General features: G+C 36.2%; 2 protein-coding genes across 8 annotated transcripts in view; one reads left to right on the top strand and one right to left on the bottom strand.

The window, feature by feature from the left end:
- LOC143411689 (coiled-coil domain-containing protein 122-like) overlaps positions 1–6264 on the bottom strand; it is a 49199-nt gene extending 42935 nt beyond the window's left edge. For 2 of the 3 annotated variants that reach the window (XM_076872543.2, XM_076872542.1), the window contains exon 1: positions 5931–6264. The gene's annotated coding sequence lies outside the window, so the exon portion shown is untranslated. Of the gene's footprint in view, positions 1–5585; positions 5659–5930 lie in introns of those variants that run through there. The other variant, XM_076872545.1, reaches the window with a different exon arrangement.
- The window catches only part of LOC143411686 (purine nucleoside phosphorylase LACC1), a 77918-nt gene continuing 59115 nt past the window's right edge, over positions 5718–24520 (top strand). For 3 of the 5 annotated variants that reach the window (XR_013092885.1, XR_013092886.1, XM_076872541.1), the window contains exons 1-6: positions 5718–6135; positions 7270–7885; positions 8689–8867; positions 9679–9844; positions 12716–12941; positions 15251–15367. Coding sequence is in view for 3 of the 5 variants with exons in the window: in XM_076872541.1 (XP_076728656.1) it covers positions 7324–7885; positions 8689–8867; positions 9679–9844; positions 12716–12941; positions 15251–15367 (1250 nt within the window). In the remaining 2 variants the exon portion in view is untranslated. Of the gene's footprint in view, positions 6136–7269; positions 7886–8688; positions 8868–9678; positions 9845–12715; positions 12942–14076; positions 14238–15250; positions 18424–24520 lie in introns of those variants that run through there. The other 2 variants (XM_076872539.1, XM_076872540.1) reach the window with 2 other exon arrangements.

A 24520-nucleotide genomic window follows, 5' to 3' on the forward strand; every position in this document is an offset into this window, starting at 1 on the left:
ACTGCTACTTCTTGACTATCTTTTTCTAAATCAACGTAAGCTGAAGAACTCGTGCATGACATTTATTTAAACCAACTAATCATGAAAGGATATCTGCTGTAAAATTGGGTGTGTGAGCTTTTTCTGTATCTCTACAATAGAATGGAAACAAATAAAAACAATCTACTGCCATCTACTGATAACTCATTGGAGTTGTATAAATTAATGGGAATTGAACTTCAGACCCAAAACTGAATGAGGTTTTTTTTAAAGACTTTTTTTTCACAATATCATTATTTTATTTATTTTTATATGGTGCTGTAGATCGAACCCAGTGCTGCCATGTGCTAGGCAAGCGCTCTACCACTGAGCTACAATCCCAACCTAGAACTTTCAACTTGGGAATCAACTTCACAAAAAAGGTGAAAGATCTATATACTGAAAATTACAGAACCCTAAAGAAGAACTCAAAGAAAACCTTAGAAGATGGAAAGATCTACCTTGCTCTTGGATAGGCAGAATTAATATTATCAAAATGACCATACTACCAAAAGCACTATACAGATTTAATGCAATTCCTATCAAAATTCCAATGACATTTCCCATAGAAATAGAAAAAGCAGTAATGAAATTCTTCTGAAAAAATAAGAGACCCAGAATAGCTAGAACAATCCTTATCAGGAACAGTGAAGCAGGTGGTATCACATCAAACCTTAAAATGTACTACATAGCTATAGTATCAAAAACAGCATGATATTGGCACCAAAAGAGAGTCGTAGACCAATGGTACAAAATAGAGGACACAGAGACTAACCCACAAAACTACAATTAGCTTATATTAGACAAAGGTGCCAAGAACATGCATCAAAGAAAAGATAGCCTCTTCAACAAATAGTGCTGGGAAACTGGAAATCCATATGCAGTAAAATGATATTAAACCCCTATCTCTCACCATGAACAAATCTCAAATCAAAATGAATCAAGTACCTAGAAAAAAACCAGAGCCCCTGCATCTAATAGGAGAAAAAGTAGGCCCTAATCTCCATCATGCGGAATTAGGCCCCAACTTCCTGAATAAAACTCCTGTGGCACAAGAATTAAAATCAAGTCTCAATAAGTGGGATGGATTGAAACTCAAAAGTTTCTTCTCAGAAAAAGAAACAACAATCTGTGAGGTGAATAGAGAGCCTAGATCTTGAGAGCAAATCTTTATGCCACACACATCAGATAGAGCACTAATCTCTAGGGTATATAAAGAACTCAAAAAGCTAAGCAACAAAAAAACCAAATCACCCAATCAATAAATGGGCCAAGGACCTGAATTGACACTTCTCAGAAGATGATATACAATCAATCAACAAATATATGAAAAAATGTTCATCATTGCTAGCAATTAGAAAAATACAAATCAAAACCACTCTAAGATTTCACCTCACTGTCGTCAGAATGGCAGCTATTATGAATACAACAATTAGTGTTGTCAAGGATGTGGGGAAAAAGGTCTACTCATTCATTGCTGGTGGTGCTGCAAATTGGTGCAGCCAATACGGAAAGCAGTATGGAAATTTCTTGAAAAATTGGGAATGGATCCACCATTTGACCCAGCAATCCCTCTCCTGAGTCTATACCCAAAGGACTTAAAACATCAAACTACAGGGACACAGTCTCATCAATGTTTATAGCAGCACAATTTACAACAGCTAAACTGTGGAACCAACCTAGATGCCTTAATAGATGAATGGATTAAAAAGTTGGTGCATATCTACACAATGGAATATTACTCAGTAATAAAAGAGAATAAAATTATGGCATTTGCAGGTAAACAAATGGAGTTGGAGAAGATAATGCTAAGTAAAGTTAGCCAATTCCCAAAAAACAAATGCCATATGTTTTCTCTGATATTAGGTGGCTGATTCATAGTAGGGTAGGGACAGGGAGCATGGGAGGAATAGATGAACTTTAGACAGGGCAGAGTGCTGGGAGGAGAAGGGAGAGGTATGGGGTTAAAACTGATGGTGGAATGTGATGGACATTATTATCCAAAGCTCATGTATGAAGACATGAATCGATGTGAATATACTTTGTATACACCCAGAGACATGAAAAATTGGGTTCTATATTTGTAATAAGAATTGTAATGCATTCTGCTGTCATATATAAATAAAAATAATAAAAAGTTAAAAAAGAATTTTTTTCACAATATTTATTTTATATAGTTTTATGTGGTGCTATGGATCAAACCCAGCAACTCACATTTGCTAGGCAAGTGCTCTACCACTGAGCTACAGCCCTAACCCAGAACTTTCAACCACGTTTTTAGAAGTTAGAACATATCCAGCCTTCGTTCAAAAGGAATTAATAAATCAAATCATGAAATTTTTATTATACCTATTATATCCCAGTGCCTTAGAATCTACTGAAACTAGTGATTTTTTCCATTTTCTAACCAGGCACTGAAATTAAAATTTCAGGATATTGAAAACAGAAAGAATTAGAAAAGTTTGTTTTGTTCCTTAACTTTCTAAGATAACGCAGGCAGTACTCAAGTTATCCACATTGCTTCAAGCTTTCTACCAAAGGTGGAGTTTCTCTGAATATATAGACATGTTTTGTTAGTGCCTTCCAAAACATCTCATTTGGGAGTGTAGAACAAAGGGTTGGTCTGAAACTCCAATTCAAGCTTTAAGGAATGCCCAGGCAACCATTGCAAAATGTCCCTGCCTTTGTGATAGAAATAATAGGTCTTTGCCGAAATCTAGTCATAACCTACCTGCCTACTTATGAAACTAAGGGACAAGGTTTTTGTTTCTTTCTGTCTTATTTCTCTAAACAAGCAGGCATCATTTCTAAACCAAGAAGAGTTTTTGGTGGGTTGAATGGTTGCTCCCAAGATACATCCGTCCATGTCTTAATGCTCAAAACCCATAAATGTGACCCTAAGTGGGGGAAAAAAGAAGAAGGAATCTTTGCAGATGTGGTTTTGTTAAGGGATTTTGTTAGGGCCCTAAATTCAATGGAAGGTGTAAGAATGAATATGTAAACATACAATGGTCAGACCATTAAAAAAAGAATCAGAACTCTCAGAAACAATCTGCAGCAACCTACCCAGGAAACTGACTCACTATCTACAGTAAGCAGTCCAGGAAGCCAATTTGTTATTATAAATCAGACATGCAGGAAGTCAGAACACTATCTCTAGTAACAACCTAGGAAACTAAATATAACAAGTACTCCCCAAATAGTCATTACCTGATTAATGATGATATTTTCCCTAATTCTTATCTCTGCTTCCAACTTGGGACCAACCAGAGAACACCAAATATACACCCCTGATCAATCACATTGGATGCCTCACTTCTAATTAGCCTGCCTGTAGCTTCCCTAAGTCTATACCTCCAATCAAGTCATACTCACTCTACTTCCTGCCTCTGACTCAGCTAAAATGCAGATGGTAGCCAAATTCCTTGCAATCTCTGAACAAATAGCCTTGCTTATTCTCATTTGGTTGATCTTCCATCTATTTTCAAGCTGTCCTTATAAGAGAAAGGTAGAAAGCGACTTGAGACTCAGACACATAGAAAGACCAAGTGAAGATGGAGGCACAGACCCCCATGTAGTCACCAGGCTGGAAATGTCTGGAGCCACCAAAAACTGGAAGAGGCAAGGAAAGCTTCAAAGAGTACAAAGTCTGTCAACACCTCTGTTTTTTAACCTGACATCCACAACTGTGAGGGAACAAATTTTTGTCATTTTAAACCATCTAGTTTGTGGTAATTGGTATGGCAGCCCCAGGAAACTAGTTCAAGCTTTTAAGAAAGAAAATTTTATCTGTTATATTACCTTTTCATTAAAGATCCATAAACTGTAGTGCAAATACCTTAAAAACAATGTTAACAAGTTTTTAAAATTCCACTTGTTTTCATAAAATTTACATGTTAGGGTAAGATGTCTGGGGATTTCCCCAGCAGTTCCCCTGAAAAGAAAGGCACAATCTCTGTCTTCAGAATAAATGTTCTAAATCGCTATGAGGAAGAACACGTATAGTCAAATAATTAAAATGGAGAGGCAGAGTAGTTGTTCTCCTAGCCTATCTACATTTGACCTCTAAGCAATTAACCCTATTTCTTTTGTAAATCATAAGTGGCTAATTCCCATATCATGCTAAATGCTCATGGCTAGCAAAGTACTCTCCAATGAGGCTGCCTGTTTCTGCACTACCAGATGTGGGGTCCTATGAGTTACTTGTGTTTGTTCCCAATCTGTTTAGGCCACTTGTATTTGATATTGTGCTTTTATAACATATTGTATACATAAATGTAATAGCATGGAAATAAAGTTCCTCATTTCTTTAAAAACTATGCTTAATATTTTGGAAAGATCCAATAAAGCTGTGTGAGATAACTATTAAAGATTATAAAGATTAAAACTGCACTCAGATTAATTCACAAGTGCCTTTATTCTCCTCTTAAAGGAACAAAATCTCGGGAAATCTTACTACTGGGTTAGCTGTATGATTTATGCAAGAGATAAAATATAGAAATCCAATCAGTAGACCATGTGCAAAGAAAAGGCCCTATCTTTCTGAATAGATTGGCAAATGAGCAGACAGCTGTTTTAGGTAAAAAATAAAAGTTTATAATTTTATACTTTCATGATTTTCTGGCTTAACTGCTCTTTTCTACTTTAAAAAAGCTTTGCTTAGATATAATTTACATAACAAAGTTCATCCTTATACAATATACAACTCAATGTTTAACCAACTTTTTCAATTTATTGTTTGGATAGAGGTCTGGACTATATCAAAAGAGGGTTTCTGGTATGTGAACAAAATGCTAAAGAAACAATTCTGCATCTTGGATGGGAATTCAAGGAAGGCTATGTTTGAGCTTGAAGACTGAATAAGGAGCAATTAGTTAAACAGGCATACAAAAAGAAGGATGTCCTAAGTAGAACAAACAGTAAATGTAAAGAAAAGATAAAGTCATGTGGCCTCTCCAAAAAAAAAAAGGCTTTATCTGAATGGCTTGGGAAGAAGGCTGTTATTTTTTGAAAACAAATTATGCATCTAAATCAACTGTAAAGAATAAAACAAGAAAGAAAAACAAAACATGCTAGGTCTGACTCTAGAAGATTTTGATTCAATGTATATCTGGGGTGGGGTTTCCTGCATTATTATTATTATTATTATTATTATTATTTTAAAGTTCCACTTTAATTCTGATGTGTAGCCAGGACTGAAAACCACTGGGGTAAGTAGAGTAATGGGTTGACAGATGAATTTAGTACCAGAAAGTGAAAGGAAATGACTGTAATTGGCAGAAGTTTTCCTCCTTTAAAAACGCACATGCCTTCCATCCTTACCTGCTCAATATTTGTTAAATCATATTCTTGGAGGAAATGTAACACATGCTTAATTGTATCTTTAACACGATTCTAAGAACCAGTGCCTTCTGCCAATTAGAGGTACCTATTTTTAAAGAAGGGCAAAACAGGGGTAGGGGCATAAGCAACTTTTGTGTAGTCAATAAAAGTGAGGGAGCTGTCATGAGGATTGGCTTGTCTCAAGAAAGGCAGAATCACCAAAAGGCAAACAAAACCACACTAACCAATCGTCCCCTAGAGGCCCATTCCTTGAACCTGGAGGGGACAAGTCGCTGAGTGCTAACGTGACGGGATCTGGCCTGGGCTCCTTAAACCAAGTGTCCCCGCCCCACTGCTGGCTCAGCGGGTCATCGGGAAGCACCAGCTGCGGGGAGTTCCAGTCCGCTCAGAGGACTCGCCCGCAGCCGGGACTCCTACCCCCCGCGCGCTCACGGCCCAACGGCCGCCATTCCCGCCGCCCCGGCCCTCACAGGACCCGCCTTTTCCTCCTGGCGACCACTCCACGGCGCCCCCGCTCCCGCCGCCCCCTCTCTGGGTCCGGCCTGCCCCCCTCCGGCCCGGGGACCCGCCTGGCTCCTCCTGAGGGTCCTCCGTGGCTGGGGCTCCTGCGCCTGCGACCTCAGCGGCGGACCTGACCCGGAACTGCTGAGCGGCGGCGGGACCTCGTCGCTGACTCGTCCCGGGAACCCCCGGCCCCGAGCCCCCGCAGTCCGGTTTCCACCCGGAGCTGGAGTGGAGACTGTCGGGGCCGCGCGGCCGCGGTGAGGGACGGAGGTGCGTGGGGCTCGCGGCTTCCGGGTTTCGGGCGGACTGGGGGCTCGGGAGGGAGGCTGTGGGTCGTGGCCGAGCTGCCTGCAGACAGGCCGACAGCCGAGGTGAGGCGCGAGAAGGGAACCGCGCTGCTGCGAGTCTGTCCGCAGGTCCCAAAGCCCTAAGCGGGCGGGAGCGGTTGGTGGAGCAGCCGGGCGGGTGCGGAGCTGCCACCCGTGCTCCGGAGCCGAGCGCCACACAGTGGACAGGGACTCCGCGGTGACAGACATGCCGCGTGGGAATCCGTGGTGTCCAGCAAAGGCGGGTGGCCACCCTCTCACAGCTGTGGAAATGAAGGGCGGCGGGAGAACAGGGTCCGGGCAAAGGGGTCACCCAAAGCGCCACCAGGGAGGGACCCTTAACCCCGCGTGGGCTGAAGGTGAGGAGTTGGGCGCCAACCAGAATAACCAGGTGGGTAGGAAGCGCCTGGGATCCAAGTGGCGGCCGCTTCCGTGATCCTTGCCCAGAAGGCACACACTGAGGGAAGTCCCTTAGCCCTGGGCTTTCATCCCACGAAACTTCGATTTTCAGGTTAAAATCTTAAACTTAAGGCCTCCCTGGGTTTCATATGAGGGGATGTGACCCAATTTAACAATTATGGAGAACCAATGGTAGAGCACGTAGATTGACACCCTGTAATTAAAAAACAGGACTTTCTAAGGCAACAATTAATTTTCTACTGAAATTTCCTATGTAAAGAAAAAAAGAAGAAGAATTATTGTTCTGGAAAGATGTACCCACATGTTCACAAAAAGAATAAAAGATGACTTTGTCATGTTTCTCTTATGATTAATAGTGGTCTGTTTTTTTTCTGGAAGGGGTATAGGTACAATTTGTTACTTTTTAAAATATATATATATTTTTTTAGTTGTAGATGGATACAATGACTGTATTGTTTTATATTTTATGTGGTGTTGTAGATGGAACCCAATGCCTCACACTTGCTAGGCAAGCACTCTTCCACTGAGCCACAACCCTATTTTGATTACTTTTTGAGGTCAAGACTATTAATTCTTCTTGTTTTTAATTTCTGTTGTAAGTGTAAGAAAATTGATATCATTTTGTATTCTTACTTGTGCCAGTTTTTCTTTTTTTCAGGTAATTCGTTTGGCATAGAAGTCTTCTTTGAAAAACTTTGTGTATTATTGAAGGATGGCAGAAGCAGTTTTGATTGATCTCTTTGGTTTGAAGTTAACCTGTCAGGAAAACTTCCATGAGACATTATTGAAGACATTGAATGCCATCCAATACCACCTTGCTGCCAAGGCCAAATTTCTTTGCATAATGGATTGCAGTAAAATGAGCTGTGAAAGGGATGGTGAACATGATAATTGTGAACTGGAAACAATTAATGGATTGTTAACTCTTATGAGAGAATTTGAGATTGTTAGAAATCCCAGCATGGTTGCCTCTTTGTATACCATTAAACAAAAAATAGATGAAAAAAATCTGAGCAGCATTAAGGTAATTGTACCTGCACACAGGAAAACCTTAATGAAAGCTTTTATTGATCATCTCTTCACTGAGGTTTACAATTTTGAGTTTGAAGATTTACAGGTGACTTTGAGGGATGGCCTTTTGAAACAATCCACTGAGATAAACACAATCACAGCTCATGAACTAGAAGAAATCCAGAGTGAAATAGAAACATATTTGAGAAGTCTGCCAGCACTGAAAGGAGAATTAACTATTATCACATCTCCTTTGATCCCAGGTATATTCAATATTCTTTGTTGTTTTTCTGTATATGTGAAAAATCCAGTCTGTCTTCAGAGGTTGCTCACCTCTCCCCACCCTTTCTTTTGTTCACTTACTGGTCATTAGCATCATTTGCAATGTGTGTTATGGATGGCCTTGTGAGTCAGGGGTGAAAAGAGAAAACTCCTTCAAAGCCATACTAAATAAATAAATTTGTTCTAAACAAATTTAGCTTTAAGCAAATTTCCCAGCCCTTCCTTACCATGTGATTTATAACACTAGAAATCTTTTATTTAGAAGTTCTGAAACATCAACTCATTAATACTTTCCCAGAAGAGTGAAATTTAAAATAGTCAGTCTTCCTTCTTAGTTAGACAGTATTTACTGTGAGCTGTGTGCTGTTGGTATGAAAAAGACAGGTCTGAGACAGAAGATACCCTTTGAAGAAAAGTAATCCCATATGGAAGGTAAACAGCAGTAGGTAATAAGAACATATGGAGATACAAAGTGCTGTCAAAATTAGAAGCCAGAGTGTGGAATAGTGAAATGAATCCGATCAAATTTTTCTGTGAATCCATATGAAAATACCACAGTGAATTTCACCATCATGTATATTCATAATGCATTATTCAAAAAAAACCCTTAAAACACTAAAAATAAGTATAAGATCAGTAGGGCAGAAGAAAAAAAAAAATTAGAAGCCAGATAAATAAGAGCTGGTTGAAATGATCAGGGAGGTCTACTGGAGAGACTGGCTTTTGTAATGCTTTGTAGTCTTTTGGGAGAATCTTTTTAATCTTCATTACTTGTCTTCAACAGATATTTTCATACATGGATTTACTACAAGAACAGGTGGGATATCTTATATACCAACTCTTAGTTCCTTCAATCTCTTCAGTAGTTCCAAACGAAGAGATCCCAAGGTGGTTGTTCAAGAAAATCTACGTAGGTTGGCAAATACTGCAGGATTTAATGTGGAAAAATTTTATCAAATAAAGGTAAAATTTTGTTTCGTATTTTGAACCATATTTTTAGACCACACCAGTAACTAAATGAATTTTAATTAAGGTATTTCACTTTTGCTTTTGTTGTTTTATATAAAATTTTAGGAGTTGTTTTCTTAGATTTATATATCTTAGCCTAAAGATAAATTTTATGAGATATATAAATCTCACAAATATATATTTACATAAATCTCATATAAATATCATTATACACACACACACACACACACACACACACATATGGATTACTTTTTTTATTCAGTGGGTTACCATTGGTAGGTTACCATTGGTAACCCACTGGAGCTCTTCAATTCTAAAAGTATGGTTAATTCTTAGTATAGTAACATTGCCCTTTTTGATGTAGAAGAAAGATTCCTGAAGGGTAGGAAAGAAAAGCCATTATTTTCTAAAAACTAGCATCATAATTAAGGAATAATGTCTTGTTCCTTACAAATTCTAGCTTTATTTGAGTCTAGGAAAAATAAATGCAATATTAATTTGATAGTTAATTAAATTCCTCATTAAAATGTTAAATTTCTACTTTTTGGAAGACTAGTACTCATTTCAAGTATAAGCTCTTCAAGATGAATTTTATTAAACTCTTAAGTGTTAAGATCTAGTTTCCTTTGAATAAAATATGCAGAGATATTGCATTTAGTATTTTGTATTGAAATGATATATTTATTGAATTATAGTAATTTATGCTGGTTATGTAATTTTGCACTCAAATAAGTACTTACAGAAAAGCTTATAATATGAGAAACCCAATTTTCAAAAACTTTTTATAATGTATCTTTGGTATTAGACTGATCATGCCAATGAAGTCTGGATTATGGGAAGGAAGGAGCCTGAATCTTTTGATGGAATAACTTCGAATCAGAGAGGAGTCACAATAGCAGCTCCTGGTGCTGACTGCATACCTATAGTTTTTGCAGATCCTGTCAAAAAAGCATGTGGGGTTGCTCACTCTGGTAAGTATACTTAATTAAGCATTTAGGATTTTTCCTAAATTTTTAGTACAGGGAAATAAATTTTTCTAGTGGGTGTGACAGTTAATTATATTACTTTGTGATGGGGTGGGGCAGCATACTCTTATTATAGGAGCAGATAAAGGGAATATATAAGTCAAATGATATGAATCAGAGTAGAATTCCCAAAGGAGATGGTCCCTAGGTAGATTCCTAAGGATCCTTTAGTGTCAGTGTTTGCAAGCAAGGATATTATTAACTTTAGGGAGTAAGATAATCCTACTGTGCCCTTGAAAGTATCTTTGGCCCTTGCAATTCTTAATCCCATTAGTACCCCCAGTCATTGCAATAATCAAACAGCAACCCTCCATGCTTGTCTAAGCACTGCCTAGGGACATGGTGCTGCCTCTGTTTGGGACCCTTGATATCCAGGCACCAGGGAGTAGGAATGTCAGGCAGGTGTAGAAAGTAATTCACGCAGATGTAGCAACAGATGTAAAAGTAGGGAGTTAAAAAAAACAAGACATGTTTGGAAAACTGCTTTTAGTTTAAAAAGCTATATGTATTTAACCATAACTGTTGCTGAAGAACACAGATGTATGTACTTTCAGATGCTATACTAAGGATACAGAATTTTTTTGTGTGAAGGTATTGAAATAATATTTAGATTTTCCTGTGGTTATGGTTCTATGTGGAATGAGAAATGATGTTTTGAATTCCCTATTGTAAATCTGTGACTACTTTGATATTTAGACTATAAAGAAGAAAGTGACATGTTTCTCTTTTGACCTAACTAAATTAATGGAATTGGTTGAGAAGTCACATTTATCATATGACATTGTCAAAAGTTGTTTAAGTTTTGAATCTCAGTTCTTGGTTTTAAAAAGGAAATATTATTTAATAATAATGTTTTGAAATGTTTAGTTTTAAGGTGTCTCAGATGAAGCAGTCAAAATGAAGTTATAAAAGTGAACTTTCACATTATAATTTTTAACCTTGAAATTATTGTATCAGATATCAGAGAAAGTATAAAATTCTTCTATATGATAAATTTAATAAAAATTCTTCAGCCAGATGTATATATTTGCATATGCATGTCCTTCAGGAAAGAAACAAATAGAGAGGGGATGAATATATTAAATGTGTGTGAATTATTAAGGAAGGCCTCCAAGGCAGAGAGATGCTCTTGTCCATATAAAAGCCTTGACAATATCTTTTTAGCTCAGAAAGCTTTTTTATAGTTTCTTTCTTCTGAAATCACTGCCTGTAATTTCAGAGGTAGCTGAAAATCATCATGTTAAAAATGCAATGTGTTTTTCCTAATGCCTTCTCTACCACATTGGTTTCCTATTTTGGCCACTGATAATCCACTTACTTACCTAGAATCTGATATTTCATTCTGTCTTTCCATAAACCACATATCTAGTGGGTTCCCAGGAGAAGTGTATCATCTAAATATTTCTTGCTTTCATCATCTCCTTCCTTTACTTGGAAAGATTGGTCTCTTCACCTGAGTGCTTAGTTTTAGAAGCATATACATATGGAGTGTTGAAGGAAGGAGTAAAGGGGCTCCTCACTGTCCAGCTAAATCAGCTGAATTTTACTCCCAATATAGGGAATAAAGGAAAAAAGCAACATTGTTTAGTTTTTGTCTTCCAGAAGTAGATGAGAGCAGGAGAATGGTTTAATCTTAGAATCCCACAGGATTCAACAAAGAGAAAGGGAAGTTTGTAAAAGGGAAGGTTAATTGAAATAGACTTGTTTTACATATAGAAAGTGAGGTAGAAATGAAAACTACAAAATATTGCTGAAAGAAATGAAAGAAGAAACAAACAAATGGTAAGAAATCCCATGTTCATGGATTGGAGGACTTATTATTGATGTCAGTATTACCTAAAGTGGTCTACAGATTAATTACAAAACCCCAAAGGCACTTTTTCCTAAATAAATCCATCTCGAAATTTCATTGGAATCTCAGAGGGCTCCTGATAGTTACAACAATCTCAGGGGGGAAAAAAAAAAGGAACAATGTTAAATGACTCACACCTCTGAAAACAGTATGGCAATTCCTCAAAATTTCAAAAATAAAATTGCCATATGATTTATCAACTATATTTCTGAATATACATTTAAAAGAATTGAAAGCAGAATCTATAAGACATATCCCGCCCCATGTTTATAGCAGCATTATTCATAATACTTAAGATGTGAAAGCAAATGAAACATCCAATGACAGGAGAATGAATGAACAAATTGTGGTATACCACAATAGAATATTATTTAGCCTTAAAAAGGTAGGAAATTCTGACATATACTAAATCATGAATGAGCCTTGAGATTGTTATGCTAAGTAAAATAAGCCACTCCCCAAAAGATAAAAACTATGTCATTTCAATTATACAAGTATCTAGAGTAATAAAATTTGTAGAAACAAAGAAGAATTGTGACACCAGGGACTGAGTGAAGGGAGAAATTAGTTATTTAATGGATATAGAGATTCAGATTTGCAGAATGAAAAAGTTCTGCTGGAGGTTGGTTATACAACATGGTAAATATACTTAATACTACTGAATTGTACACTTAAAATGGTACATTTTATATGTTTCTTACCACAATTAATATTTTGTAAAGAGAGAAGACTATGATGGTATAAATGAAGCATATAGAAAATTTTAAAGGAAGAGGACAGTAACTCTCAATAAATAGCTATTCTGTGTCATATATTTTGTAATAGTACATCTCACTTTGGAAAAAGTACTGTAATAATAATTATGTGAATCAGAAACTGAATCTATTCATTTTTAACTTAGACACAAATTGAGTTGAAATTTTATGCTGTAATCTTCCTTATCTCTTTTTCTTCCTGTTTACCAGGCTGGAAAGGCACTTTATTAGGAGTTGCTATGGCTACAGTGAATGCTATGATAGCAGAATATGGCTGTAGCTTAGAAGACATTATTGTTGTACTGGGACCTTCAGTAGGACCTTGCTGTTTTACTCTTCCCAGGGAATCAGCAAATGCATTTCATAATCTTCATCCTGAATGCGTACGACTTTTTAACTCACCCAGACCCCATATTGACATCCGTAAAGCCACCAGGTATGTTTGATTTCACTGTGGAACTGCAAGTTTGATTATCGTTTATTGCTTCTGAAATGAAAATTATTTTAGAGAACAACTGCTAACTCCAAGAAGACAGGTGGCAGATATACACTGCAGTCACTACACAACACACTACACTACACAAAAACTCATTTTAAATATGAAATCTATTCTCAGCCTGTTCAAATGACATTAAATTTCTTATCTGGTGTCTCTCATTGATTTGAAAATGAAGGAAGAAACAGCTGGCCTTGAAAAAGATTCAATTTCTACTTCATATAGAAATACTGGCATTTATTTGATATTACAGTTATTCCTCAGGTAAACACTCTAGAATATAAAAACATTTAGAAAGCTAATATTTTAAAATTGTTCATATTTTCTAATTAATTAGAAAGATATATACTTTCAAAACAATATCAGGTAATATAAATACACAGCCACTTTTCATTTTTTTTGTGGTCTCATGCATCTTGAATTTTAAAAATTTTGCTTTTAATGTCTTTTGAAAAATATTTGTTATTTCTACAAAGGAAATTGATACATGTTTTGAATTGTGTTTTTATTCCAGTCAGTAAAACCTTACTCACTTAATACTGAAGTGTAAAGAATTGGAATTAATTCTTGATTTGACTTGTCAAATAATATCACTAATTTTCATTCATATTCATATCATAAAGTTTTATAGGGAAACACGTTTTCAGTGAAAAATACGGCTAATTAAGAGGAAAGGAGACCAGACGGTTAGATCACTAAAAAGCACACTCTCTCTAAACCAAATAAATCTTGGTTAAAAATACTCTTGTAGTTTGAAAAATTTCTTCTTAAGTAAGCCCTTGATTTTGATTATAAAATTCTGTAACCAGATTATGTCTACAGGACAGTATAGAAGTTCATACAGTTCATTTATAAATTTAGGTGATAAAAATCTACCATTTCTTTTTTTTTTTTTCTTTTTTTTTTTCTTTCCATTTCTTAGCTAATCCTTGTTGTGTACTTAAGTAACAATTTGCATTATTCCTGCCAGATTTTTTATAGAACTCTTTTACATTGTTGTACATACTATTTTCATATTTCTTGGGCATTTGGTAAAATAAATGCTTGCTCTCTTTCAAAAAATCTTTATCCTAAGGATTCTTCTAGAACAAGGAGGAATTCTTCCACAGAATATTCACGACCTGAACCAGGATCTCAACCTTTGTACATCTTGCCATCCTGACAAATTTTTCTCCCATGTCCGAGATGGCCTTAATTTTGGCACACAGATTGGCTTCATATCAATTAGAGAATGAGGTACTTACTGGGTTCTCCCTTCCCTCTCCAGTCTCTCTTGCCTCTTTCTCTGACCCCCTCTCTTTTTCCTTCTTTCTTTTCCTCTCTTCTTCTTCCTCTGTCAACCTTTTTCTCCCCTTATTTAAAAAAATAATTAAGTATACATAATTGTACCCTTTTATTCCTATAAAAAGAATATTTTTTAATGAGACCGTAGTAGTAACATATTCTATTATAAAAATGAGCCATTCCTTTTCCTAGTTAGTGAATAATCGGGCAGGATTATAATAAAAGTACTACAATTAACTGATTTAGTTTTTAAAAAAATCCTGTATGTAAGTTCTTTGTGTTTACTATGTACTTGATATCTATACATTCCTATCATATCATCTTTATGCTTTTTAAAAAAATTTGTTGAAATGATATCTTTGCATAAAGATTCTAAATTCTAGAATAAAAAGAAATCTACAATATACAAATTGAATTAGTTTTCAGCTAGATTTCCAATTGCTATCTATAGTAGAGTTGACCAGATTTTTCTTTAAAGGGACATATAATAACTATTTTATGTTTTGTATGATATTCAGTCTCTATCTAAATTATTCATCTTTGCCAATGTGGAGCAAAAGCAGACTCTGACAGAACAGAAGTGAGTGTGTCTGTGTGCCAATTAAACTTTTTTTTTAAACAAAAAACAGATGAGGAGCCACATTTTGCCCACAGGATATAGTTTGCTGACAAACTATATCACACACAGTGATAGAGCAAGGTTGAAGGTAATTTCATTAAAATAGTATTTATTAGATTTTTTTCAGAGTTATACAAAAATATTTCATGACATTGATTTAACACTGCCCCTTTAGCATATATGCAATTTCTCTAAGGTTGCTTTTCGTTGAAGTAATACTATGTTTAGACTTTACAATATCTTTAGGTTTTTAATATGTAAAAAATTGATAGGCATTATGATTCCTACCTTGGTATTCTAATAGTGCTAGTAAAGGTCTTATATTATGTTTCTTTGTATTTTACAGACATTTGACTGGATTTTTGAATAACTTCCTGTGTCCTTCCAAACTGAATGCAAGAGAAAAACTACTATTTGATTTATGTAAAACCAAGAGGATTACAATGGATAATTCATCTTTAGGGTACATTTTCTCTTTTATTACCAAAGCCAAATGATTTTCACTGAACTTTATTGCAAACTGCAGTGACTTGGGAGGCTGAGACAGGAGAAGCACAAGTTCAAGGTCAGCCTCAGCAACTAAGTGAGGCCGTTAGCAACTCAGTGAGATCCTGTCTCAAAATGAAAAATAAAAAGGCTGGGGATATAGTTAAATCACCTCTGGGTTCAATCCAAGAAAGACATTATAATGAAACTGACAAAATAATCAGTATAAGTATGATGTTTTACAGATGAAAATGATTCTTTGGTATAGCCTATTGAAATGAGGAATAGGTCTGCTCAGTTTAGTATTTAGTAGATACTGTCTTTGTCAGATATTGTGCTATCCAAAGTGAATCAAAATGAGTTAAGATTTTTCCCTTGGGGCCTACTGCAGTAGAGGAGATGATCATTTTTTGAAACTAAAATGTACTTTGAATAACAGTAGAAAGAAGGCAATCACAGACAGTGTTACAGAGAAAATGACATATACATAGACCCAAAATGAAGAACAACCATAACAAGTAGAGGGAACACCATGATCCAGGGCATGAAATTGTGAAAGTTTATAACATGTTCTAGAGAGAGAACAGAGTGGCCAAAGTTAGGAGTGGAAAAACAGGTTGGAAATAGATTAGCAGGATCCCAAATGCCATGTGGAAGAGTTTGGACTTTATTTTCCAGATAGTGTGAAAGCATCAAAAATAGAGGAGTGTTTTGATTTCCTTGTCATCCATTCACAGGACAGATTCTAATTTTGAGAGACCTAAACCAGAGAGATTAGATAAGAGGCAGTGAAAATATTTCAAAAAAGAAATAACTAAGCCCCAATGAAGACAGTAGACATTAAAATGGAAAAGAGAGTAGATGCATTAGAGAGACACTTCAGAGATGGAATCAATAGATTATGTGAATAGATCATGGAAATGAGAAGGGTGCAAGAGTGGAGAAATCACTGATGACTCTAGAATTTTTGTTCCACCAACTACCATGAGTGGTAACAAAGGAAGGAAGGAGGTTTTGGAGAAGGGAGAAAGGTAGTGAGTTTCACTTCAAACAGAATGAAGACCATGCAGATGGAAATATTTTGAAAGTACCTTGAGACAAACACATGGATTTAGAAGTTGGCTATGCCAAGAGGATGCCTGAGTCTGTTGGAGCAAGCTGATCATCTAAGAAAAAAATAGGGTGAGCAATATAGAGTTACAAGTATGGAACCTCATAGAAAACCTGCATTTGACAAACAAGAAGCTGAACCAGTTACAAAAAATAATTATAGAAATAGGGTTTTGTTGTTTTGAAGAAGCCAGCATAGTTATGAGAGGTGCTCAAAAAAAAAGGTGTAAAATAAAGCAAAAGCTGAGAAGAAAAATAAATGGCCTGGCTGTATTGAAGCTGTTCTGCAGGCAGTGGTGGCCAGGTCAGATGTTGGTGCATTGAAGAAGAGGAGGCATAGGTGTCCATTCTTTGACAATATTTGCTTGAGAAGAGAAAAAGCTTGAAGAAAGATATATATATATACATTTGAAGAAAGATATATATACATTTTTGGTTGAGTTTATTTGTAGGCTAAAGAGAAATGTTAAGCTTCATTTAATTTGGGGAAATATTTTAAATGTAAGTTGTCATGTTGCATCCTAAAAGATTTTAGATTTTGTAAATGTCATGCATGTATTTCTACATGTATATAATGTAGTATAATAATAGCAGATATCTTTTATTTATTTATTTATTTGGTATGTGTATTGAACTCAGGGGCACTGGGCCACTGAGCCACTTCTCTAGCACTACTTTTTATGTTTTATTTAGAGACAGGGTCTCACTGAGTTGCTTAGTGCCTTGCTTTACTGTGTCTAGCTTTGAACTTGCAATTCTTCTGCCTCAGCCTCCCAAGCCACTGGGATTAAAGGCATGGGCCGCCACACCCAGCTCAAATATCATTTTTTAAAATATATACAAAGGACTTTCATATTTATTACTTTATTTTGCCTTTACAGCTACTATGGAATACATAGGTGTTTGCCCTAGGTGTGTGTGGTAGAAAAGATTGAAAAAAAGTCAGTGCTTTATAAAGCAAAGTGAGGGCTTGAGCACTAGGTGGCAGAATTTCTAGGAGTGTCTCTGCTGTTTCTTTGCATGAAATTGAACCAATCTTATTTTATCTACAATTTTCTTGTGGGGAAAAAAATAAAAAGGAGAGGATGGTGTTTAAAATGACTGAGTGTATTGTTCTTACTTTAGGCACACATTGTACTTGAAGTTGATAAAAACATTTAGGAACACTTAATCTTCTGCACAATTGTTAGTAACGACTTTTATGTGAGTTGATATTTTAGAGGAATTTAGAAGCTTATACTATGTTACAAAACAAAAACAGAAGCTACTGATGAGTTCAAAATCTGGAATATAAGAGGACAGTAATATATGAGTTACATTGTTTTAATCTCAAAGTGGATTTCAGATGTTTTTACTTGGTTGTCCTAAATTTATATGTAAAAGATTTTTGTTGTTGTTGTTGTAGATGGACACAAAACCCTATTTTGTTTATTTACTTTTATGTGGTGCTGAGGCTCCAACCCAGCATCCAATTCCAGGCTCCTAAATTTACATTTATAATGTATCCATCTTAAATTTTTTGTAAACTCTTAGAGAATGCTACCAATTAATGGATTCCAGCACTTTTAAAGAAACATTTTTCAGTTATCTGTGTTTTTTGTGTGTTTTATACATGGGTCTCTGTGTTTGAAGTACAAACAAGAAATGTGCATGTGTTAGGTGTGGTGTGTAGCCTCGTTGCTATACCTAATGTCAGTTCATATGTACAAACACATTAGTTGCAGTGAAATCATAGGTTTTTCTATAAATTTTTTAAAAATAAATTGTGCAGCAAAGAATAGGAAGCATGACAGGTATGCTTTCTGAATGTGTTTATGGTTACCTGGTCTAGGGCACATACATTTCCATTATAGACAGTGTTTTTAAACTTTGCTTGTGATTTCAAGAATGAGACAGCTGCTGTGAGCAGTACATTGTTCTACGCTAAGTCATTGCTTAATGAAGGAAAAAGAAATCTGCCAGTACAGCTTTTTCCAGATTAACACATTTTGTTTGAACTCACAGTAATTACATGTCTACTGTGTTGAGACAGTTTTTTCATACTTTATTTGGATGCATTTTCTTTGCAGAGAAAGAAATGCTTACATCACATTACCTGTGGCTTGTGCCAGATGTCTGAGGTGAACCATGTCCCTTGTATATCAGGAGCAGGCTCATTTGTTTCATAAAATTCTCAGTTGTCCAGTTGTCCAGGACAAGTCTTAGTGTCCAGTTGCCATCTTTTATTAAATGATTAAATTTTCCATGAGTCTTTATAGCTTAAAATACCACATTCCTTTTCAACCAGCCACCCCCCGGCCCAGACATACACCAAATGAGTACTCCCGTTTCATGAGAAATATTTGTAGAAAACAGATTTGCTGATGGTGGCAATGGAGTTTATAGTAGCCTTCATTTTCTTAATTAAAATTTTGCATCATACATTGCTTCAGTTATAGCTTACCATGCTTTCCCACTGCTTTCCTGAATCACATGCTTTAAGGTTGTGTTTCCTTGACATCACCTTTTTTCATCCTTGATATTTCATAGTCACAGGTAACTTCATTCTTTAAGTTTTCTGTTTTTAAACACATATCCATTCTTGTCTATGTTGCTTATTGGCCATATTTTATGGCCCCTTAAATACAATATCCTCCAAACTTTATCTCACTGAAACCTGCTTCTCTCTGGTGCTCTGTTATCTTAAAGAATTCAACCATTATTCATTTTGTTGTCCAGCCAGAAGACCTGGAGTTCCTCTGAATGCCTTCTTTTCCTTTCCCCTTCCTTTCTCACACTACTGACTCAGTATGTCTACCATCTGTTCCTATGCTTCTGTTTCACCACCAGACATTCAGGTCATCATTGCTCACCTGTGTCATTAGATAAGCCTTTTTTTTCTTTCTAATTGCATCTAACCCTGCCATTATTGATTATTTTGAAATCCAAATATCGTCCCAGGACATTTTTCTAAATTACTTCATGGTTTTCCCACCACCTCCAAAATGAACACGCTGACTAAAATGTGCAAATGTAGTCATGAGCTCACCCTTGCTTACTTCTTCACTTTGCACTCCCTTATCTACACCATCTACTCTAGTCATTTTGTACTTTTCCACTTCCTAGAATATGGGCCAGTAACCTAGGTCAGGCCTCATAGAGGTTGGTTTTCATTCAAAGACCACTTAGAAATCAAGACTTTGTTCAAGATTTCTTTTACTTAGTCTTTCTACTAAATTAGCATCTTAATACCAATGACATGTATATACAATGTAAGCATGTAAGGGAATGAATACAGTGTGTGTCCCTAGTTTCTTACAGAGATATGGCCAACATTCAGTTGTCAATATAGTATATGCATGGGCTGGGGCTGAGGCTCAGTGGCAGAGCACTTGTCTAGCATCTGTGAGGCACAGGATTTGGTCCTCAGCACCTCATACAAATAAACAAATAAAATAAAGGCATTCTGCCCATCTACAACTACAAAAAAAAATTTAAAAATATATATGTAGTATATGCACATCTCCTGCAAATGACATGATTTCATTGTTCTTTATGGTTGACTAAAACTCCTTTGTATGTATGCCACATTTTCTTTATCCATTAATCCATTGATGGATATCTAGCCTGGTTCTATAGTTTGGCTATTGTGATTTGTGATGCTATAAACAGGGGTATGCATGTATTGCTATAGTATGCTGACTTTAATTCTTCAGGATAAGTACCAAGGAGTGTTATAGCTGGTTCATATGGTGGTTCCTTTCTACTTTTTGTGAAACCTCCTTACTTATTTCCAATATGGTTGTACTTTACAATTACACCAGTAATGGGAAAAGTGTTCTTTTTCTCAACATCCTCTCCAACACTTATTGTTCTTTGTATTTTTGATGACTGCCATTGTGACTGGTGTAAGATGAAATCTCAGTGTCATTTTAGTTTGTATTTCCCTAATAACTAATGTTGTTGAACATTTATTTATTTATTTATTGGTCACTTGTATTTCTTCTTTAGAGATGAGTCTGTTTAATTCATTTGTCCATTTATTAATTGGATTTTTTCTTTTGGGTGTTACATTTATATATATATATTTTTTTTCTAGGTATTAATCCTGTATCACAAGAGTAGCTAGCAAAGATTTTCTCCCATTCTGTACATTCTCTCTTCACTTTCCTAATTGTTTCCTTTGCTGTACAGAAACTGTTTAATTTGATGCTGTCTTGGCATTATTTTCTGAACTTTAGTGGTCTGACTGAGAAAGTCATTCCTTGTGCCTGTGTGTTGGATATTGACCCTCTGTTTTCTTCTAGGAGTTGCTTAGTTTCTGGTCTGATTCCTAGGTCTTTAATTCATTTTGAGTTGATTTTTGTGCAGGTGAGAGATAAGGATCTAGTCTTATTCTTCTACATATGGATAACCAGTTTTCACAGCACCATTTGTTTAAAAAGCTATCTTTTCTCCAATGTATGTTTTTGGCACTTTTGTCAAGGACCAGATGGCTGTAGATGTGTGCCTTTTCATTACCATTAGTCTGTGTCTGTTTGTATGCCAGTACCATGCATTAAAAAAAGTAACATTTTAGTTACTATAGCTCTGTAGTATAATTTGAAGTCAGGTATTGGGATGCCTCTGTTCAGGGAACTCACAGTGTCCCCGTAGATTCCCAGCATCTCACATAAATGGGGAAACATATAATAGCAAAAACCAAAGCCAACAGTGTACAGCATCAAAATAAATGCCTCTTGCCTATTATGACATCTACAACACTAATTACCACAAAAACAGGAAATTGCCAACAGCAAAAACAACAAATAGCCATGAACTACGTCTGGTATCAAAGTAAACAGCAGGTGTCAAGTATACCATCCACAGAACTAATAATTCCAACAACATGAATGCTGGGGGCAATAATTATATAAACCAAATATTCTAAGAGATTGTAAAAATGCAGTTCCTTAAAAGAAAAAAAATGTGACAGGAAAGTAAAATAAAGTTTAGGATGTTTGAAATGTGAAGAGAATGCAGAAGAGATGCAGCAAGTGATGGGTAAAAAGGAGGAGAAAAAAATAAAGCCAGAGAAAATGAACAAGAGAATTTGGCTGTTAAACGGGAGAAGGAGAGAGAAAAATGAGAATCAAACAAACAAAATGAAAAAAACTATCAAAAGGCAACACAACAAAAAATAACTATTTATCAATAGTTTTTAACAAATTTTTAACAAAATGAGAAAGAAATATGTCCACAAACTGATCAGCACAGCAAAACACACACACACACACACACACACACACACACACACACACAAGACACACACATAATGAAAAATGAAAGAATTGTTTTTATTGAAGTAGTCAAAACTGTCAACATGGACAAATGGTCACTGCCTCTACCTGACTGTTCTTTCCATTTCTTCTGGGATATGTTGAAAGAGGGAGAGAGGAAGAGAGCACACACCCCAAGAGCTTGTTAAACCCTTCCTCTTTTTGTGTTGCTCACTGAGTTGCCAATAGGAGTGGCCTAAGTGTGAAGTTGGTTGAAGTAGCTTTCAGCTTCTGTTCTCACCAGTATAAGGTAGGATAGATTGGGAAGTACTGTTGATTGGAGTTTTGTCTGCACAGACCAGATCAATGCACTCCAGGATGAGACTTCTGCAGAGTTCTGGGAGGGAAGTTTTGGGTTCTGGGGGTGAGGTTTAGATCTAATCAGACCCTAGGGATTTTGTTGGTTGGTAACTGTTGTGGGGAGATTTGATCAACATACCCCAAGGGCCTAGCAGATACCAGTTCCTGCTGGGAGTATGGATCTCAGGTGCTTTCCAAGAATTAGGACAGGGGAGCCAATCCTCCACAAGTCTGGCACACTCTGCCACCCCAAAATACTACCTTCCCAGGCTTAGTCCCTGAGTGTATCAATACCCACCTCTTCAGTTTCCTTGACCCTCTTCAGCTGGTTATGTGATCTACCAGCTGGTTATGTGAGTTGCATTCATCTCTGTATTTCTGACTTAAACCCCATGAATACATTCTTCTCTTTGCCCATGCCACTCACTTTCTGCTAGATACTGCCTACGCCACATGGTTACTATAGCTCTGTAGTATAATTTGAAGTCAGGTATTGTGATGCCTCTGTCCTGTGAACTCACAGAACATATTTTCATATATTTATGATCTAGCATAGATTATTACATTGCAATCATCTTAGCTCTATGGAAGTAAAAAGGGAAGAAAGGAAGTAAAAGAATCCTTTAATGATGTAATGTCAGGTCTGGAACGTAAAATAAATAAATAAATAAATTGTATTTTGGAGTATGTGTGCTTTATCAATTTTCACCAGGTACTATCATATTCTCAATGATTAGGTGAATTTATTCAAATGATCAGGAAAAATTAAGGTCACTTTCAGGAAAGAACACCGTTAATGAAGTTCTATTTTTGGACATTCAGCCATGTTTCTTTATTTATCCTTAAACATTCCTATTTCCAAATTGTATAGCAAGATAAGCTTTAAAATACCACTTTAAGATACATACTTTGTAAAGAATCCTGTATGTTAGAAACCTGATTGTTAGAAATCCTGTATGTTAGAAAATTAATTTTTACAAATGTATTTCTTTCTACATCTGTATATTTTGAGTGTTTATATTATATCCCACCCTGTCTTGGCACTTACTCATTTATATGTCTTTAATGAAATGAATATAGACTATTTAATCAGTTCTCTAGGAGAGTGCCCAGAGAGAAAACAAGCATGTAGATCTTTTCCATGAAAAATTCCATCTTTTCATTAATTTCTCTTGATATTTGAGGGTAATGTAGGGATGTATATGTATACTTTTTGGCAGACTATTTTTAGAGTCATTCCTTACTTTGTCTGCACAGTAGAATCATTCCTTACTTTGGCTGCTTTAGAAACTCTGATATCCAAATAAATCAGAATCTCGGGTAGGACAAGAATCAGTGGTTTTTAAAAGTTATTAGATAATTCTAATGTGAAACCAATTTTGAGGACCGCTGTTTACCAGGTGCTTTTATATCTTCAATATTTAGTTGAATTCATTTAAATAATAATAACATATTAAAAGAACTGCAAACAAAGAATGCTTCCAAAGGAGATATATTTTAAGGCATTTGGTCATGTTTCTCTACCTATCACTAGATTAAATTGTTTCTAATTTGTGGTAAAAGTTTGGAACATTAACAAGTCTAATCTAATCTCAATTTAAAGCTTCTCTCCTTACCAGGTGGGACTGGACAAACACTGGGGAACAAGGTATAATATGTTTTGTTTTTCATATGATGCCAATGTTTTCTACTCACTGATGCCAGAGTTTTGATATTAGGGAAAGATGAGAGTTAGGCTGGGTTAATGGGAGGCCTCCCCAATTATGTTCTTCACACACATGTTCAGACAAGGTGTTCAGCTAACCATTCTCGGCCCCTCTCAGCTCTTACTTTGATAGAGCACTTTACACAGCCTCTTTCTATAGTCTTGGGCGAAGTCTTTCAAAGATAGTTCTAGCCTAGCTATGGTTCCTAAGCCTACAGGAAAGCTGGCCTTTTGGCCCCCAAGAAATTCTGGATGTGCAGACTATTCCTCACATATAGCCCTCTTTGTTTTCTTTGTTACTGCAGAGAGCTCTAACCATTAACCTACCTCTTCTTTAGGTAAAACAGGAGAGAATAAACATAGGTCACACCCCAGTCATGGGAAGCATAGGTCAAGTTTAGCAAAAGTTCTTTAATTGATTTAGTGTCCTTTTGTCAACTGTATCTGCTGAGAGTGGAGAGTGGGGATTCTTTTGAGGAGGAAAGGAAAATGCACAAGACCTTGACAATACTCTTTAAGAAAAGCCCTACCAACTTTCTCCATCCCAAGCCTTAATCTCTGCAGGTAGAGGATGCTTTAGATGTCTCAGGTGATATTTGGGGACCCACCTCTTAACAAACTCTTTTTAGGCCTGTTGTTTGTTTGTTTATAGAGTGTGGAGCTGTTGCTCTCAGATTTGACCCCTCAACAAGAGCTGCACAGTAGGAAAACATTCTCC

The sequence above is a fragment of the Callospermophilus lateralis genome, chromosome 12 (genome assembly GCF_048772815.1).
Source record: "Callospermophilus lateralis isolate mCalLat2 chromosome 12, mCalLat2.hap1, whole genome shotgun sequence".
NCBI classification, from domain to species: Eukaryota; Metazoa; Chordata; class Mammalia; order Rodentia; family Sciuridae; genus Callospermophilus; species Callospermophilus lateralis.